Genomic DNA, 20,723 nt, shown 5'->3' with positions numbered 1-20,723 from the left:
CCTCCCACCCTCCACCACTCCAGCAACCCTCAGTTTGTTTCCTAAGATGAAGAATTCTTGATATCAGTGAGATCATATGATACATGTCTTTCTCTGATTGATTTATTTCTCTCATATACCATTTCTTTTCAGGAAGACTGGCATATGGGACATTCAGATATTTTTTTGTTGAATAAATGAGGAATATTAAGAGCCTCGCTTTTTGCTATTTCATTATATTTACTTCTGACGTAGAATATTCATTTATATTATTTTTGGTTTTCATGTCCATGCTCTGCAAGATAGTTATTCCTTAGCCCCAGATTATACATAAGTAAACAGAGACTTCTGGGTCATGTGACTTTCCCCATAACAAATAGCTAGCACAAGTCTGCAATTAAAATAGATCTGATGCATGAACACACCTCCTTTCCTTCATGCAATACTGTGAGTGAAACTGGTTTACAACATTGGATTGTGTATGTTGGAACAGAGCTTTGGAAGGGGAATGGCATATCTAATTTGGAATATAAATGACAGTAATTGGCAGATTCAGTATAACTAGTAGAAGACACCTGTTCTGCTATTGACAAGTAACAGTAACTTCCCTCACAATGCACAATGCTCTCTGAGCCATATACAGTTGCAGGACTGCACTCCATTCATCCATATCCCCTTCCTGAAAATTGAAGGCCAGCTAATGAACTGATGCATTTTTCCTGAATATTTGTATGCTCACACTTCAGATAATTCATTGATAAGTTGCTTCTTTAGGTATGTTAATACAATTAATCAGGTCATTAGCAAATCATCTTACTACTCTCTTCTGGATAAAATTCTGCTTCTAAAGATGCCTTTGATATATATTTAATCTAATGCATTAGACGTCAATTTTATGAATTAAACTTGGGATTCCAGATGTTCTCTCTGCCAATATTCACCATGGTGGTTAAGAAGATACTCAGAAATGCCTCAAAATAAAGAATTATGTTGTTTGGCTTTTGAGGTGAGTCCACACTAATCTTCATTCTTATGTCTCTCCTTCTAATTGTGAAAATGTGTTTATCTGAGATTTTTTTCAGTTTTCCATGCAACTTAAACTTACAAACTCAGTTCTGCTATGATTGTCTTTCTTTACTTTGATAGCAAATACTTAGCGACAATTCTCTTCCACAAGTACAATATTCACTCCTAATACTAACAAATATCAATGAGAGGCAGGGAATCATTTTCATAAGGAATGGAACTTCCTTTTTCTTCAACTTGGGTGCTCTTTCTCTTTCTTTCTCTCTTGTTTCTTTTGCTATGGAAGAGCTTTTTGGTTTGCCTTTGCACCTTTGGGAATTCTGCCCCCTGCACTCAGCACTTGGTCCACTCTTCCTTCAAAAGTACCTTTGAGGATACAAAGGAGGCTGAGCCCTTCTCTCTCTTTCCCTGGGATAAGAAGTTGATTACAATGAAATTATAATGATGGCCTACCTGTGGTGAGGCAGGCCATGCTGGGTGTCCTAAATACACAGGAGGCAGGACATTATACTAATTTAGCTGGCATTTGGCAAGTCTAGGGCTCAACCTGGCATAGCCAGGGCACTTAAAGGAAACAGTGTTTCCCTTAAAAAGACATGGGAATGCCCAAAAACTTAGACTTAGACTTAGACTTTCCCACTATACATATAACCCTCTCTCTCCTTAACCATAATAATAATAATAATAATAATAATAATAATAACAATAATAAACAAATAAAAACAAAAAATAAACTAAATGAATTAAAATGCCTCTTCTCTATTTTTCTCTTGGGACTGAACTTTCATAAATAACCAATCAGAATAGATTGTGATTCTATTCATTAAAATATGTGTGCATGTGTGTTAAACTTGCTCAAGTTAAATCGTATTAAAAGAGATAAACAGATAAATAGGTAGCTAGATAAATATATATGAGCTTGTAGTGATCCCTACTTACCAATATTATCTAGTTAGAAAGAATGCCATCTATGGCTTAACTATTTCACAAATGTTTATTTTTTCTTCTTCAATATGTAAAAGGAGAAAATGTCACTTAGTTTGTATTCCAGTGACTTCCACCTGACACACAAGAGCGATAAGAAACTGTGACCCACCACAAAATAGAATTCCTGATAGCTCAACATGGAAAGGAACAAAACCAGACCCTACCCAAGTTGAGGTGCAGGGCAAGCCTCCCCTTCTGGAGCTCCAGGGTGATGTGGTCTCCACGTTGACCTTCTCCATGGAACAGAACCCCATCTCCTTGCATGCTCTTGAACTTCAGAGAGATCACATCTTTGAGAGTGCTCATCAGCTTCTGATTGAACCTATACAGAAGGGAGCTTCGGCCATCAAAGTCAGCAACATCTGATTCTGGGAACAGGGAGAGAAAGAGAGAAAGAGAGGGACAGGGAGAGAGAGATCAGTGAATATTCTCATAATTGCTCTTACTGCTTCTCATCTTTGTTGTTCTCCAATTTATAGGAATGTTCTTGACATTTGGAAGGTCCCACCTCAACAGAAAGCATATACTCTAGACCAAACCTAATTAGACTTAGGGGGATTAAAACCCCTCATTAGTGATATGTCATATTTTGCTTGAGGGGACAGGGTAAGAATACCACAAGTACCTATATCAGACTCTATGGTGCCAGATGCCTGGTAGTAATAATCTTTCATGATTTATCTTCATTATTAATTTGTTCTGATAGTTGGAGCCACTTGATCCCTTAATCTCAGGTTCAAGGTTAGAGATGAAAAAATATAGTCTATTATTCCACATCTAACTGAATAGCACTGACTTCATAGAACCTGTGTTGAGAGAGATTCTGAGGTCTTCTCTGAGTTCAGTGGAAAAGAATGTGCAGTAAAGGAAGACTGCTGTTCATATAGGGAGGGCAAATACATGGCATGCTTACCATCCCTGCCTTATCCTGTGTTAGTGATATATATCATTTTATTTTTATATATAAAAATGTTCAATTATTATTGTTAAAGCAGAAAAAAAGAGAAAGTCAAGTAATTGTGATCTAAATCAACTTATTTAGTGGATATGTATAAACATATCTGAAAATTTCATGCCAAAATATTAGCAGAGATTCTCACCTCACCAAAGAATATATAGAGATGGCATGTAAGTATATGAAAAGATGCTCCACATCATATGTTATTAAGAAAATGCAAATTAAAACAATAAGGAGATACCACTGTATACCTATTTAAATGGCCTAAATATGGAACACTGACAAAAAAATTGCTGGCTAGGGTGTGGAGTAACAGGAACTCTCATTCATTCATGGTAGGGATGCAAAATGGAGCAGCCGCTTTGGAAGACAATTTGGTGGTTTCTTACAAAACTAAACATACTCTTACCGTACTATCCAGCAACCTAACTGCTTGGTATTTACACAAAGGAGTTGAAAACTTATGTTCACACAAAAATCTGCACATGGATGTTTATAACAGCTTTATTCATAATTGCCAAGTCTTGGAAGCAACCAAGATGTCCTTTAGTAGGTGGATGTAAAAATAAACTGGTACATCAAGACAGTGGAGTATTATTCAGCACTAAAAAGAAATGAGCTAGCAAGCCATGAGAAAACATGAACAAAACTTAAGTGGATATTACCAAGTAAAAGACACCAATCTGAAAAGGCTACTATTTGATTCCAATGACACAATGTTCTAGAAAAGGCAAAATTATGGGGACAGTAAAAAGATCAGTGGTTGCCTGAGTTGGGGAAGGGAAGGATGAACTGATGGAGCACAGAGGATTTATAGGGCATGGGAAAAATGAAGGGGGGGAAATTGGAGGGAAAGATGAACCATGAGAGACTATGGACTCTGAGAAACAAACTGAGGGTTCTAGAGGGGAAGGGGTGGGGGGATGGGTTAGCCTGGTGATGAGTGTTAAAGAGGGCACGTATTGAATGGAGCACTAGGTGTTATATGCAAACCATGAATCATGGAACGCTACATCAAAAACTAATGATGTAATGTATGGTGATTAACATAACATAATTGAATTTAAAAAAAAGAAAAGACTCTGTATGATATTATAATGATGGAGATACCATGTCATTATACATTTGTCCAATCACATAAAATATACAACACCAGTGAACCATAATATAAATTATGAACTTTAGGTGATTACGATGTTATGGAACCTGGACTGGATCGCCTGACAGAAGAACAAAGTGGCACCGGGAGATCTTGGAGGATAAGAGGTTTATTTAACGCTGGCAGGCTCAGAGGAGAGTGATCTCCAAAAGTCTGAGCCCCGAGCACAAAGGGGGCAGTTTATACACTTCTACTTCCACATACTTGGTAGTTTTGGTACCTGCAGGAAGCAGAGCAGCGAGAAGAACCCAGAAGAGCCCCGGGGCAAGGACTGGAACTCTCTAGCTGGCTCGGTGGCCATTTTAGGACACAGATTTTCTTTTTCAATGATATGTCAGTGTAGGTTAATCAGTTGTAGTAAATTTTCCACTCTAGTGGGGAATGCTGATAATAAGGGAGGCTCTGCATATGGAAGCAGGGCAATATGCAGGAAATCTACATACCTAATTTTTCTGTGAATTTAAAACTGTTCTAAAAAAAGTAAGCCTTTACAAATCAGTTAATAGATACTCTATTTGGGAGGTGTTCTTTGTTGTTTTCACATTATTTCTCCCATTTTTTTAATTATAAAAACTTTTACAAAGAACTTTTATTGTTTTTATAATAGAGAAAATGTAAAGCTATTTAATATAACTTGAAACAGACTTATTATATACCATCTTATGTAGGTGGGACAGTGGTGAATGGGTATATGGAGGAGGCAGGATTAGTCTTATTTGAAATCAAGTACTCAGAAAATCTCAATTTTTCAGTATTCACCAAGCAATTAAAATGCTCAGCTTGAACATACACAATAAGTTAAATATATTATTTTGGCCAAATTCAAGCTGCCCAAATTGAAACATTCTTTGTGAAGCCAAAATTCTGAAATGAAAGTAAAAATGAAATCATACTTTTACTGTAATTAGTTTTAAAATGCAATTTCACATTTATTCCTATGGAACAAAGTGATTCTAACCAAAAGGTTGCTGATGACTCTTTAGACCCTAAAAAGAAATACTCCAGATGCAGAGAGGGTTTCACCAATTCCCACTTCCCTTAGTCCCCTCCCATACCAGCCAATCACTACTCCTACACATGCCCCCTGAATTCAACTCCTACCCAACCAGATGGAGGCTACAGACAAAAACCTGTGATCAATCATGGAATAATGAGAGTCATAGTGTAGATAAGGTCATGGATTTTAAACAGTGGTCGTCATAGCTTGTTAGCTGATTCACTTTGGGCAACTCTATTTCTCTGAGACTTGATTTCCTCATCTGTAAAATGGAGTAATTAACAACCTTTAGAGAAGACTGTGGTAAGAGTTAAGTCTGATAACACATATAAAGAGATAATACATACCAAGTGATGCCATCATGTCTGGCACATTGTTTGTGTTAAATCAATAATAGATGGTAGGGGTGTTAGTAGTGATTGAGATAACTGGAGGGACTTGAGTTCCTAACCAGTACAACCTGGTGGCTGACACTCCACCTTCTCACCCAAAATGGTGCGATTCCACTTTTTGTGATTCAATGGATTACTGCCCAGGGGATGCCAAGTGTGCCCCAACTTTCCTTTTCTGTCATATTTCAGCTTCTCACACTCTAGTTGAAATTCTTTGTGTATTCAGGGTGCATACATTATAAATTTATGTTCTCTTCTTATTGTTCCCTTCTGTTACTGCACCAGACTCCAGGTTAGGAACTGGGTCCTTAGGAACTTTGGTGTTGAACGAGTAGACATGACACATACTATTTATGGACAGCCAAGCTAATATGACTTTTGAGCTAAAACTAGAGGTCACACCCAGTGTTATGGAAATAGAGAACTGAAACACTATATTGTCTATGAGTGTGGGACAAATGCTTTCATGAATAAATGTGGAATGTGTTATTGCTTTGAAGACACACCTCATGCCTTATGTCTCAGCCTACAGTGCCAGGCTCTTCCTCTCTCCACTCCAGGGCCCTACACACCCCTCTCCTGATCCATCATGGCATTAATGACCTACATTTCACTCCCTCAAATGTCTAGCTAATCTAGTGACTTAGTGAAGTGTTGATGACCTAGGTTACCTCAAAGAAAATACATCTCCATATTGCCATGAAACCTAAAGCTAACAGAAGCAATTGACAAACAGAAACAACAAAAACATTGTTGAAGTCTAACAGCCCCAGGTTTCCATTATAGTCTTGCTATTTACTAGCAGGAGGACTTGTGGCAACGTTCTTGATTTCTTTCAGCTTCAGTATTCCTATCTGTGCAATAGAGCTAAGAGAAGCTCACCCTACAAAGTCGTGGTGAGAATTACATAAACTGTACTTGGAAATGTAGAATCACTCAGTATTTCACCATCCTCCATCCATCATTAATCCAAAGGCATTACTACAGTGGTAAAGATTTGTGCATTGCCAGATAAAGATGATATGAAGAACATGGTTTGATCTGGTGTCTGTCATATCACACTGAGCAGGTATGCATTCAAGCTTACATCATCACTTGCCACATTCTTAAAATAGCCTCATAACTGCCCTCCCTGATTCAACGTTTGCTACCTCCCTCTGACCATTCTCTCATCCTCATAAAACATAAATAACATCACACATGGTCTTCGCTAAAGCTCTTCAGTGAACTCTCTTTACACTAAGAATTAAATTCTCTCTCCCATGATCTGGCTTTCCTGCTTTCCCACCTCATCTTTTACTTCCCTCCCCAACCCTGACTCCCCTTTATGCACAGTGTATTTTCAATGTGTGTGCATGTGCAATGTGGTGGTTAATCCAGACAACATATGCAGAGCACATATCAGGAGCCCTGTAATGGTGTAATTTTTTTTTCCACATGTGAACTTACTTAATGTCAATCAACTTATGAGGAACATAATATTATTATTCTAATTTTGCAAATGAAGAAACTATGGTTCAAAAAGGTGAGGAAGTATGAAGTTAGCAACTGTCAGAGGCTGGATTCCAACCTGTCCCATCTGACTTAACCTGTTCTGTGTGTGCTGAGCACTTTCACGAGGGCTGCCCCCTTTTGCATGAGGCTCTGATGTTCAGCTCTCAGGCAGGTGGTTGGCCTTTCCTAACAGGTTCCTCCCATTAGCTAGTCTCTCTTAAACACCCTGCTACTTCCTTCATAATTCACCTCCCAAATCTCAAGAATTTGATTCTTGGTTGTTTCCCGATGTGTTCATAGTCCAGCTCTCCAGCATGACAGCGCTTCCCACAAGGGCAGGGGCCAGAGGTGTATTAACCACTTCATTAATTCAGAGCCCCACACAGGGCCCAGAACATTATGCTGTCCAGAAACACCTGTGAAATGACTTAGTGACCCAGTAAGTAACCTGTGCCCAAAGGTAATACTACTGATTGTCCCCTGACTTCCTGCCACATCACCTGCCCCCAACTTTGAAGAGCCTGGTTGCGAAATCACACACTCAGCCACCTGGGACATGATGCCTACAGGACCCACATACACATGCTCACTGGTGAAAAGGTGAGAGGCCCCCTTTAGAAAGCAAAGAATTGGTCTGGTGGAGAGTGGAAGCTTTCCTCCTAAGACCACCAACAGCTAATGAGAGAAAAATTTTGCCAATCTGAGGGAACTCAGGCAAACACCCTGAACCTTTATAATATGGGGTCACACCCAAAATGCATCAACCATTTCTCAGAAGGAGAAACAGGGGGTTAAAAAAGAAAAAAAAATATTTATAAAAGAATTAAAACCTTTCTCAGCTGAATTCTTAATACTTCCTCCCGGTATGGAGCTGTGTGAAGTACCCAGCATTCCCAATTTCACTTGGATAAGCAGATTTCAAATGAAAATAATAAAGGCCCATATTTTTAAATTGTGGCTGTTAAGAAAAACAATTCTATTATATGCTGCTTTTTCCTTTTTAGATCTTATTATAACTGCTTTGTCTCGATTCTCTCATTCAGCACTTTCAGGACTTAGTTTGTGGTGTGGAGTCTGGTTATGGACATGAACACCTTCTTTCTGTCTTACAAGCAACTTGAAAGAAGATTCTTTTTAAAAATAAGAAGAAAAGAAAAGAAAGCAAAGAAGAGAAAATAAAGAAAAGAAAAAAGAAAAGAAATAAAATGGAGTGTGTTGGAAGGTGTGTAGAGATAGATCCTCATTGGCAGGTGGAAAAGCATGTAATTACCTCAGAATGTAGTTTTAAGGGCACCAAGAAAGTAACTAACAAATCTAAATGTATCTTCCTGTTCTTTATCTCTGCCTCTCTATACCACCCATAGAGATTTCTTATTCTGGATGAAGTAATCCATTGTCTAGGGGAATAAAGGAACAAATTAGCACACATTGCCTGATTTAATGCTCTTAACAGTCCTGCAAAGTCCATATTTTTTTCCCATTCATAACATGGGGAAACCAAAGCACAGAAAGATTATGTACCTTGCCCAAAGGCATACACATGTGAACTTACTTAATGCCAGTTGGGAATGAGTTGTGTGACACAGAAACCATCAATGTTTCCTCTTAAAAGTAGGGGATTGGTGTGAGAACTACATGAAATTTACATCTCATACCTAACGAGAATGTACATGACTTTGTACACTGAGCCTTAAGCATGCACTGGGGAGAATGTATGCCTATGGGGATGTGTGTATAAGAAAAGAGATGCCAATTTTTTTAAAGATTTTATTGATTTTTTTGAGAGGGAGAGAGAGCTTGTGGCACAAGAGAACACAAGCAGGGGGAGGGGAACAGGGAGATGGAGAAGCAGAGTCCCCATTGAGCAGGGAGCCTGATATGGGACTCCATCCCAGGACTCCAGGATCATGACCTGAGCCGAAGGCAGATGTTTAACTGACTGAGCCACCCAGGCGCCCAGGAGATGCCAATTTAAAACGAAGATAATGTTAAGTAGGAAATTTTCTTTTCCTTAAAAGTTGATATGAATTTCCCTGTGGTCCCTGCTCTTCTGCACTTCCTCTTTCACTCAGAGACCAAGTTTACTAAGAGCAGTGCTTTCTTAAGAGGGCCAGGGAAACCACACAAATATCTGAGAGGCTTTTTTGGAGTAGAAATGCATTGCCCTCCCCACCCTCATTATCTCCACTAAGTTCAAGTCCCCTATCCTAGTCTATTTCTGTGGTCTCATTTCAGTAAGACACACTTGTATTCAAAATTTGTTGAACCCCTTCAACATGGCAGTGCCCGTGTTCAGCACAGGTAGACAGTGATAAACTCCATAGAAGTCCCTGCTCTCAAGGGCTAAACTAAGAAACAGCAAACAGGCAATCACATATCCCTGGGAAGAGGGTAAGCACTTTGTGCTGGGGTTTCCCAAAGGAGGGATGCCTAGCCCTCTCTAGGAGGAGACAATGCTACTCCCGAGTCCTGAGGGCTGAGTGAAGATCAGGCAGGTGACGTGTGGAGATAGGGCATTGCCAGCAGAGGGAAGGAGCTGTCTGTGTGAGGCATGGAGAAGACATTGGGTCAGATCTAAGATCTGCAAGGATTCAGGTTTGTTGGCAGACTAGCTCTAGCAGTGTGCTCTCTGCACCAGCAGCCTTGGTATCACCAAAAGCTTGTTAGGAGTTTCAGGTTTTCAGACCTCACCACAGGCCAATGGAATCAGAAACTCTGGGCATGGGACCCAGAAATCTGAGTTGTCTTGAGCCCTCTAGGTGATTCTAATGCCAGCTGATGTCTGAGGAGCTCTGTGCCAAAGCACAGAATGTCAGGCAGTAGGGAATCCAGAGACTGGGGACAGAGTCAGGGCTTTTATGATGGAGAATCCTGTTAAAAATAATACGGGTTTTGGGCGTCTGGGTGGCTCAGTTGGTTAAGCGACTGCCTTTGGCTCAGGTCATGATCCTGGAGTCCCGGGATCGAGTCCCACATCGGGCTCCCTGCTCAGCAGGGAGTCAGCTTCTCCCTCTGACCCTCTTCCCTCTCATGCTCTCTGTCTCATTCTCTCTCTCTCAAATAAATAAAATCTTTAAACAAAAATAATATGGGTTTCAATGTGGCCCTGAGGTCAATGGAGAAATAATTGTCAAAGTATTTTTAGGTACGGAAAGTGTATGGCCAGTTCTGGTTTTTAGAACAAACTCTGTTTTTTTGAAAGATCATCTGTATTGTTTGGTCAGTCCGCATTCCAGTCCTGGCTACCCATACCACCCCTCCCCAGCGGAGTTACCCAATTACTTCTTTCAGCATTTCTTATTTCATCAACAATGCTAGCTAGAACACAGCTGTTAGATATTTACTTCCCGGAGTGGACAATTTCTTCCTCTTTCTCAAAATCAATGTTTAGGATCTCATTATCGTGAATTCAATTCAACTCAATTTGTAGTTTTTTAAGGTGGTTATACATTGGCAGATTTCTCTAGAATATGAAGGAGAGCCCAGTTGGGGACCCAAAAAGTCTTCAGGATGAGGTCCTACAGCTCACAAAGCTCTCGTTTTAGGTCAAGATAAAACCAGCACACACTCCCCTCCATCCCAGTGGTGCTGAGAAATGCCAGTGCTGGCTGACGTCCCACTGGGCCCATAATTGCTGATCCAGCTGTCATAGCTTGTTTTCTGAGAAAGACAGAGTTCTGGAGGCATACTCTGGCATATTTGATGAATGTTGGTAGCTTGTCAACAATCCAGCTAAAACAAGGCCTCCACTGAATAAAAGATTCCAAGCTAGAATCCCCAAGTGAGCTGAGAAGGATTCTGGCATGGGCCCGTGACACAGACTCTATTTTCTCACAGACAGGAAAGCCCCAGCTCAAAGTTGACAGGACAAACCAGCGATTCACCCTGAGACAATTAGTCCCACTCAGACTCTTTGGTTGTTCACAGTAAACATGATTTTCATACAATTACAGTATGAAGCTTAGCTCATGATACATTATATAAGAAAAATTATTATTATTCAGACTACACACTTGCACTGAGGACTCCAGGGCTTTGGCTAGCAATCCACAAACCACAAAGGTTTCCACAAGCGGCTCAAGTTTACACAGATCTTCCACCAATCCTGACTTTCCCAGGCCTTATTAGAAGCTCCTGATAGGGGCGCCTGGGTGGCTCAGTCCTTAAGTGTCTGCCTTCGGCTCAGGTCATGATCCCAGGGTCTTGGGATCGAGCCCCACATCAGACTCCCTGCTCAGCGGGAGGCCTGCTTCTCCCTCTCTCACTCCCCCTGCTTGTGTTCTCTCTCTCTCGCTGTGTCTCTCTGTCAAATAAATAAATACAATCTTTAAAAAAAAAAAAAGCTCCTGATAACCTCAGATGAACTATGAAAGCAATGTCAGTTTCCAAAGTTAGCGCTGACAACCCCCAAGAATCGCTTTCCTTATGGAACTTCTGACATTTCTATGTATGATAGCAGGGAATACACAGAATAGATCTCAAGAAGACAACATGAAAAACAGTCATAGTACAAAAAAAAAAAAAAAAAGGCAAAACTTTGAATTCCAATCCTAACTTTAGCAGATAGAATTTTTAGCTCTGACAGTCAGATGTGCCTTTTTAAAATGCTTAGTTTTTTTTGGATATCTTAGACATGTCGACAGCTCTGAGCACACTTAACATTTGTAGTTCAACTGGACTGTTCGCTAACTCCAAAGATTAGGCCCAAATAAAGTAATCATTTTAAAGAACTTTCTACTAATTAGTAGAGACCCAATAGCAATAATAATAATGATAATAATTATCACAATAATGATAATAATGATAATTATTCAATAACCCGCTAAAAGCATTATAAATTCTGATAAGACATAATGATAATAATAATGATGATAATTATCATCATTATTATTATTATTATAAATAAATAGGACTGGTGGCTTAGTCCATTAATTGTCTGCCTTTGGCTCAGGTCATAATCCCAGAGTCTTGGGATGGAGCCCCATGTCGGGCTCCCTGCTCAGTGGGGAGCCTGCTTCTACCTCTGCCCCTCACCCTGCTCTCAAGGTCTCTTTCACTCTCTCTCAAATAAATAAATAAAATTTATTTAAAAAATAAAAAATAGTAGATATTCTTTGATTTACTTTTTCTTAAATTCACTGGCACATATTGGTCATATTTTGCTCCTTTTGGTCACTATGCAGAGCTATGAGATGCAAATAATTGAGACATGAGTTGTTCTCTCCAGGGACTCAGACACAGTACCATGAAAGCCCAAGACATGAATTGTTTTGGTGGAGAAAGAGGTGATAAAGGAAAGCATAATTATGGTCCCTATACCTTGTTGCCCAAGTAAGGACTTGTGGACTTTAAGGAAACATTGGGTAACTCAGCTGGGACAACAGCATGGACCAGGACTAAGTAGAACCAGCTGGAACATGGGGTCACCCCAAGTAAAAGGCATAGGGAGGCCATGTGAAGTGGCAGGTCACAGCCACTGAGGTGCAACATGTTAATGGAAAGTTTTGTTAAAGGAGTACTGCTTCACAAATCTTTTTCACAAGGTCCCAGAAGGAATGATCAAGGCAAAGGCTAATCAGAGCATCCAGCCCTTGTTGTGCAAATAGCATAACACAATTATGAGCTGTGTCCTCACCTTACAGATCATCAATAATCTTCAGCCACAACGCACAAATGTTCCCTGTGAAAGGGTCTTTGTGCAATGAGACACGTTTACATTGGAGTGTCAAAATTGGAGAAAAGAGCTGCTATTTCCCACCCTAAAACTAGCTGGTATTTTTTTCTAAAATAAGATTCACCACAGTTTCAATTTATCAGGTTATTGAATACTCCTTGCTAATGATTCTACCTGGGTACAATCTGTGAAAGTGAGCGCGAGGAGGTCAGTGCAGGGAACAAACCACTCCAGTGACCACTTGGACAGAGTAAATAAAAATTTAAAAAATTAATTAAAACAACAAAAACCAAACAAACAAAAACTGTAGGAGGCAAGTCCTTGATGTTTTTGAGGAAACCTACTGCTGCATAAAACGGTTGATCTCACTATTAGTTCATTTTGCCACTTAAGGTTCCTTTAAAATCACAACCATTAGCATCGGGGTACCAGGAATCTGAGCCATACACTCAGTCAAAGCACACAGGGAGCAGCAGAACATCAATTCATCAGGAAAGATCGTTAGCTGAGGATTTCCCCTCCTTTGCTAGCCTTATAAAACACTTGGTTTCCTCAACCTCCATGTTTAGAAGCATGTTTTGCCTTTTGTAGCAACTAAAAATCCTGAATTCCTCTAGGGCAGGGATTGTTTTGTTTGTTTCTATACTCCAAAGCCTAGCAGAGAGGGGGGCTACTGAGTAATGTTCACCTTCTGTTGAAAGACTTTTAAGATCTTCAATCAATAAGAAAATTTATTCCAGATTTATCAGAAAAGTTGACTTAAAGTAGAATATCACTGTGTTTTTGAGTTAATGTGTTCTTACTGCAGATATATGCGTATGTTGGTCTCTTCACAGAAGAGATTTTATTTTATTTTATTTTATTTTGGTTATTCTTCTATGAACTAAGAGAAAAGAAGAAGTTGACTAACTCAAATTTTTAGACCTTTCTGGGCCCCAATTTCCTCTGCTATAGAATGAAAGAATTGCAATGAGAGATCATGGAGGTCTCCAAGACTGGGGTCTCCAAGCCCTTAGGCCTGACTGCTGTCAATCCTGTCCCCTCCAGGGTTTGCATAGCTATAAACCTGGCCTTTTGAGGTCCCCTGTGATATGGGCCTTAACATGCCAAAGATGAAATTTACTACTTTGTGGCCTCTACCATGTATGACAAATGACTCCAGATCATAACAACAACAAAGTGAGCAGCTGAAGGCCGGGATGACAAAGAGATTTATTTAGGGAAAGAGAATACAACTTCAGCTCTGAGGCTGATGAATTTTGGATGACACCACTTGGCCATAATTAACCAAATAGGGGCAAAGTCTTTTTTTGTGTGGAAGGAGACAACTTGAGTTATAAAATAACGGTTGTAATTTTTAATGAAATTGGGAAGCCTGACAGATCATTATGTCTTATCAGAATTTATAATGCATTTTAAAATTAATTAGCTTCCCATATGGAAAAGAATTCAAGTAGAAGCCCCCAGACAAAGTCCGTATAAAACCTAAAGTCACCAGATGGCCTGATGAGGGTATATAAAAAAAATTTACCTCTTTCCTCTGAGGTACAGGTGGAATGTGGTCCTGAATAAGAGGGGAAAGGAAAAATGGAGAGAAGTGTGGTGACCAGTGTAAATACAGATAAAGATAATGATGATCATAGCTAATACTTTTTGAATGCTTATCATATGCCAAGCACTCTTTCAAGCAATTTGGATATAGAAATAAGCATTATTTTTACCTCTCTTTTCATTAAAAAGGAAGCTGTGTCCACAGAAGACCCAAGATTGTCCAGGATTATGCAACCAGTATGTGATAAAGCTAAGTTTGCATCTCTGGTGGTGAGTATACCCATACATCTAATATTATTGTATACTATCTTTAATAGTGTCTATATTTCATTTTAAATCCTTAAAGTTTGTAATCACAGGCATGAAAATGACAACATAGATAAAAAATGAAGTGACTCTCATAGTTAGAAGAGGAATTTGAGAATAGGGATTTAAATTCTGGCTCCATATAACAATCACCCAGGAATAGCAAAAAATCACTTTTGCTGGGCCTCTACCCAGAGATTATGCCTTAGTTAGTATTTAGAAACAGCATATCCCCCAGGTGATTCTTATGTAAAGTTAAGTTTGAGAATGCAGGTAAGGGGTAAAGAAGTAAGGAGGTCCTGGACTGGGCAGTAGCTAAACTCTGTCCCTGGACATTTTAGCTACGTATGCTCGGGAATTGAGGGTTGCTCACTTTGGGCATTGTGAATAAAGCAACAATATGGGCATTAGGAGACTAAATATGATGCTTTCCTTCTAATAAGATTTTCCCATGTCATATGACTAAATTCTTTCAGATACATAGTGAAAAGCCCAAGGATATAGGAACAGTACAGAACCAGGTTCAAAACCTGTCTCAGAAGCCCACTGGTTGTGCCATTTTGGGGAAGTTGTTCATTCAATAAATTCAATTGCTATTAATTTAAATGGGCCTCATTCTGTGCTATGAATAGGTATGTAAGTAGGTATGGCCCTTGATCTTATGGAGCTTGAAAACTAGTAGGTGAGACAGGTAATTCACAATGAAATACACTTGTAAATAGCTACTAGATACCTATATCGATCTATTTCTATCTTTTTCTCTCTTTCTCTCTTTCTCTCTGTGTGTATATGTATGTATTCATTCTATATGGTAAATGTTTGTATCTCCCCAAAATGCATATATTGAAACATTATCTCCAGTGTGATGGTATTTGGAGGTGGGATTTTGGGGAGGTGATTAGATCAATGGGATTAGTGCTCTTATAAAAGAGAGGCACAGAGTTCCCTTATCCCTTCTGCCATGAGAAGACAGCCATTTATGAACTAGGAAGTGAGACCTCACCAGACACCACATTTGTTAAGCCTAGATCTTGGTCTTTCCAACCTCCAAAACTGTGAGAAATAAATGTCCATTCTTTATAAGCCTTTATAAGAGTTGAGTTCAAGAAGGCAAGGCGGTGAAACCATATGATAGTTGTCTTTCTCTGCTTGCCTTATTTCACTTAGCATAATCTACTCCAGTCCCATCCATGTCGATGCAAAAGTTGGGTATCCATCTTTTCTGATGGCTGAGTAATATTCCATTGTATATATGGACGACATTTTCTTTATCCATTCATCTGGAGGACATCTTGGCTCCTTTCACAGTTTAGCTATTGTGGACACGATGAATGGGTGACAAGAACCCATTTGAGGGCCCTGAGATAAGAGGCAACATGGCATGATAGAAGGCAGAACAGAAGCCAACAGTACTTGAGCCCAAGTAGGGAGGGGACATTGTGGGTTGGTGAGGCCAGGGAAGTATGTGAAAGCCAGATCTTCCAAGACCTCTTCATGCACATGACTTTGGTTTTGTTAAGTGCAGGCAGAAGCCAGTGAAAGGTTTTCAGCAGGATATGGCTCAACTCTGAATTTTATGACAATCCTGCTGACTGTTGCAGAGATAATGCTAAAGACTAAAGAAAGAAAAAAAAATTGAAAGTGGGTTGCTGAGTTAAAAATCCAGGTGATAGGAGATGTAACTGAACCAAGCTGGAGGAAAAGAAATGGACATATTTGTGATGAATTTTGGAAGTAATACTGATAGAACTCTTGCTGATGGATCTGCTATGGTAAATAAGGGAGAGGAGAGATTTAAAGAAAGTTCCCCATGACATGGGCAACTGGTGTTATCTCCTGAGATAGGGAAGTCCACAAGAAGAAGAAACTGAACATGGTTAGAGGGCACAAGTTGTTTTTAAGAGTTCCCTTTGGGATATGTTAAATTTGAGCTATTTATGACATAACCAAATTGAGATATCAATCAGGCAAATGAATATATATTTTTAGAGCTCAGAAGAAATATTTGGCTTAGGATGCAAATTACTTATCTAAAAGACACTTCATCTTTATAAATTTCAGTCTCTCTTTGTAGAGTGCATAGGAATAGTCAGTCATTCCAATTTGAAAGACTGTTCAGGTTTGGAGTGTGTTGCACATACTGAGCATATTAAATGATAGTGGAGGAGGAGGATGTCGATGATGATGATGACATTTCTAATGGAATTTGTTATTTAATGATGGAAAAGTTGCCACCAACAGGGAAGATACTGGCTCTCTCTCCCAGAAAGAGTCGCCATTATTCACAACTCAGAACAGTGCTCCTCATTCCTCCACCTCTTCTTTTGTAGTCTCAACAGGAGATGAGTTATCTTGTACAATTCTATACTGACATCTTTATTTCAAGCATGCATCTTTACATCAGCAACTCAGTGATGTAGCAGGACCCACGTCTTTTACTTACTTACTTGGTTCATCCACACAAACATGTTTGGCCAAAAACGAATCAAACTAAAAATTGGTCTGAGGGAGAAAACACCCATGCAAAATTCAAAAACCAGATACCCCATCTGACAACAATAGTGACACAGGAGGAAAAATGGTAATGGAGGAGGTATTCAAGGATTCTTATGAGAATGTAATGTAGCAAGCTTGGTTGCCAAACACCCATACATGGAAAATATGTCAGAGCCATAATGAACTCAGTGCACAGCAAGAAGAGGGTATAAAATGTTCAGAATAACTATCTAGAAGGATGTTAAAAATTATTTTCCTGGTTCTCCATGGAATTTTTTAGCAGTAGCAATTGTTAAGAGGAGAAGACCTTGTACCTAGTCTTTGTAGAATGCCATGGGAGAACACATTTGATGCTATTCTTGAACACAGAAAGAACCTGAATACGCTGAGAACTGAGATCCCAGCGGTAGTAGAGACAAGAGCAGACTATGTCTGAATGTGAAAGAGGCCCTTTGTCTGATAGAGGATAAGGTTAATGTTTCCCCAAAAGGCAAAATGTAGTAGCAATATGGGGATTTCCTCTAGATACACACCTACATTACTACTAGTACTAGCTGTCCGTTACACAGACTATTGACTATATACTCTGCTCTATGCTTGATACAAAATAAACCTGAAGTGACATCATAGTCTTTAAAGTAATTACAACTGTGATTTGCAGATGAGAAAACAAAAGCTCAAAGAAGTCAACAGGATTTGCTGGGAGGTACATGCTTTCAAGAACAGACCATTTGTTCCATTGTTTATATCTGAGCACATAAAAGAATCAGTTGCTTTGAACTTCCTTGTGACCATGGCAAAAAGATGGCACTGGTGATGAGAAAGCAATGGGAACTTCCATAAAAAGAGACAGTCACCCTGGAATGTATAAAAGGGGGTGAAGGCAGGGCACACCTGTGTGGCACAGTTGGTTAAAACATCTGACTCTTGGTTTTGGCTCATGTAGTGATCTTAGGGTCCTGGGATAGAGCCCTGTATCCGTGCTCAGGGGGGCGTCTGCTTGTCTCTCTCCCTCTGCCCCTCCCCCCACTTGTGTGCTCTCTCTCAAATAAATAAAACCTTTAAAAATAAATAAATAAAAGGGAATGAAGGTGATGAAGAAGAAAAGATTTTTAAAACATTAATACTTAAGGAAAATGGAGATATGTTTTTACTTCTAGAGATTTTAAGGCAGCATAATACCAGAATAGCCTAAGGAGGCTCTAAACACATTCAATTTGGGAACTGCAACCACTGATAATCTCACTTATTCAAGGAGAAAATGTGTGAGGTATTGAAGAAACCCATGTATAAGGAAGATTCCAATAAGCTCATAATTTTTATTACTTATGATATATATACATACATACACACACACACAAGAGAAAGGAGGCCTTCATTAGAAAGAGTATTGTAAAAAAAAGTATTGTAATTTGAAAAGAATACAATAAAATACAATAAAATAAAACACACAATAAAAACTTTAAGAAATGAGTGAGGATGGCTAGCCTCTAGATCTAAAAATTAAATACACATTAAATATTCATGGAGCATTTGGCAGTTGTCAGACACTGACCTAGGTTCTGGGTAGCGGAAAGGTAAGGCATGATCCCATCTTATAGAACAGAACAGTGATTAGGTGGAGAAGCACCAGGTAACTTTAATTTAACAAGATAAAACCTAGAACTGAAACATAAAACCTAAAAGGGGATCACATGACAAGGTCCAGGAGGCAAAAAGATTTCAAAAGTAGGTGATATTTGATCTGGCTGTTGAAGGGCAATCAGAAGTCAGCCTGGTGAAGGAGAAGGAGGATTAAAAAAAAAAAAGCTGCAAATATGAAAACATGGAATCTGGAGCAAAGCTCATGTCTTTGTAGGGAACTGTACATGTACACCAGGTGGAAGTTGAATATAGGGGATGCAGCAAATGAGAGGGGCAGAGAACTGTGGGCTCTTCCAAATGCTATGAGGAACCCTTGAAAGGCGAGTCAGTGCTCCTCTTCGGAAGGTCTTCGAAGCAGGGAGACCACCAGAACAGCTGCTGAGGTGCTGGCTGAGGAAAGGGGAGGGACAAGCACGGCTAGGGGTAGGCAGGCTAAGGCACATAGGTACCAGGACCCACAGGATCACGTGACTGAGGTTTGCAAAAGAAATCTGTAGGCATGGGATTTTCAAGCCAGGTTTGGAGAAAGAAAGAAGGCCAAAGAAAGCACATGAAACAGGACAAAACCTCCCACTGGGGCCGACTCTGCAATGTTGACGGATGACTGAAAGACAGTGAGGGAAGGCCTGCTTTGACTTCTCCAGCAGGGAGAATGCTTTTCAACCTGGAAAGGGTGGACTATATTAAGAAGGAAGTGAAGCCCAAGAGAGCTCAGAAAAGAGGAAGTGCTATCTCTTACTCTCAGTGCCTTCCTTCCCACAGGCCAGATGAATTTTTTAAGCTACTGAAAGAAAATGCTGGGGCAGAGAGAGGCAAGTGTCCTCATTTCCCACTTTCCTGCCATTGCCTCTTATACACTAAAACAACAAAACCCGGAGGCCTTGCCCCTGCCTCCCTAGGTACCGGCCCCTCCTACTGCCTGGGGATCCCCTCTGTGCCGGGGAAGTCACTACTCAACTTTTGAGACCCAGCTGAGGTAGACAATATCTCCTGAATCTTTCTATACCAACAGTGACACCTGCTTACTTTGTCCTCTCTCTCCACTTGGCTCCCTTTTAAGATTCCTACCAGGCACATTCAATCCTTTTTGGCATGTTTTTATTTACATGCTCGTTACCCCATCTTGGACTATCAGCAATGTCAATCATTCAACAAATGCTTACTGAAAGTATACCACATACCCAACATACCTGACAGGCACAGTGACTGCCTTTTCAAAGTCTAGACTCTAGTCTAGTCGGAGAAGGCATAGGTCAAAGAAAAAATTATATAATTAATTAATGATATGCAATCACAAAAAAAAAGTTTCAAAGGAAAAAAGTTATACAGGACTTATAAAAGTCAGGAAAAGGTCTTGTTTATTTCTTATATCCCTTAGGGCTCTGCATGATACTTGGTGTATTTTTTTTTCTTTTTTAGGATTTTATTTGTTTATTTGAGAGAGAGAGAGTGAGAGAGAGCACAAGCAGGGGGAGAGGCAGAGGGAAAGAGAAAGGGAGAAGCAGACTCTGTGCTGAGCAGGGAGCCCAACGTGGGGCTCGATCTCAGGATCCCAGGATCATGACCTGAGCTGAAGGCAGACACTTAACCTACTGAGCCACACAGGTAACCCATGCTTGGTATATCTTAAGTGCTAAATAAAGTTGTCAACTGAATGAATAAATGAGGGAATGAATGAATGAATGAATGTGCAGGTATTTCCAAATGTTAAAACTTGAAGTCTTAAGAAATTACAGAACTGTAAGTTCTACCGATCTTGAGCAACATATTCACATGGAACTTTGAGAAAAGGATTTATAAACCCATAGGAAAAAAAAATAGTTCCCCAGAAACTACAGTGGGATTATTAACAACAAGTAATTTCAGAAGAATTACATGGTTGCCCATGCTGAGATTGGACTGATATATATATCCATTCATTCCACAAATATTTATTAACTACTTATTTGTACCTAAGAGGTACTGAGACTTAACAGACAAGGTGCCTGTTCTCATGGAACTTACATTCTGGTTCAGGGATTTGGGGAGGCAAACAACAAACAAATAAGCCAAAACAAAAG

General features: G+C 39.6%; 1 protein-coding gene across 2 annotated transcripts in view; it reads right to left on the bottom strand.

Annotated features, from left to right (window-relative positions):
* CNTNAP5 (contactin associated protein family member 5) overlaps positions 1–20,723 on the bottom strand; it is an 855,278-nt gene that overhangs the window by 462,432 nt on the left and 372,123 nt on the right. For both annotated transcript variants that reach the window (XM_028101360.1, XM_028101361.1), the window contains exon 5: positions 2,157–2,360. In XM_028101360.1, the coding sequence (XP_027957161.1) occupies positions 2,157–2,360 (204 nt within the window). The remainder of the gene's footprint in view (positions 1–2,156; positions 2,361–20,723) is intronic.

This window comes from Eumetopias jubatus, unplaced genomic scaffold (assembly GCF_037043125.1).
Source record: "Eumetopias jubatus isolate StellerSeaLion01/CBP00866 unplaced genomic scaffold, mEumJub1_p1.0 scaffold_3, whole genome shotgun sequence".
NCBI lineage: Eukaryota > Metazoa > Chordata > Mammalia > Carnivora > Otariidae > Eumetopias > Eumetopias jubatus.
The sequence above is the reverse complement of the archived record's forward strand: the minus strand, read 5'-3'. Positions and strand labels throughout refer to the sequence as shown.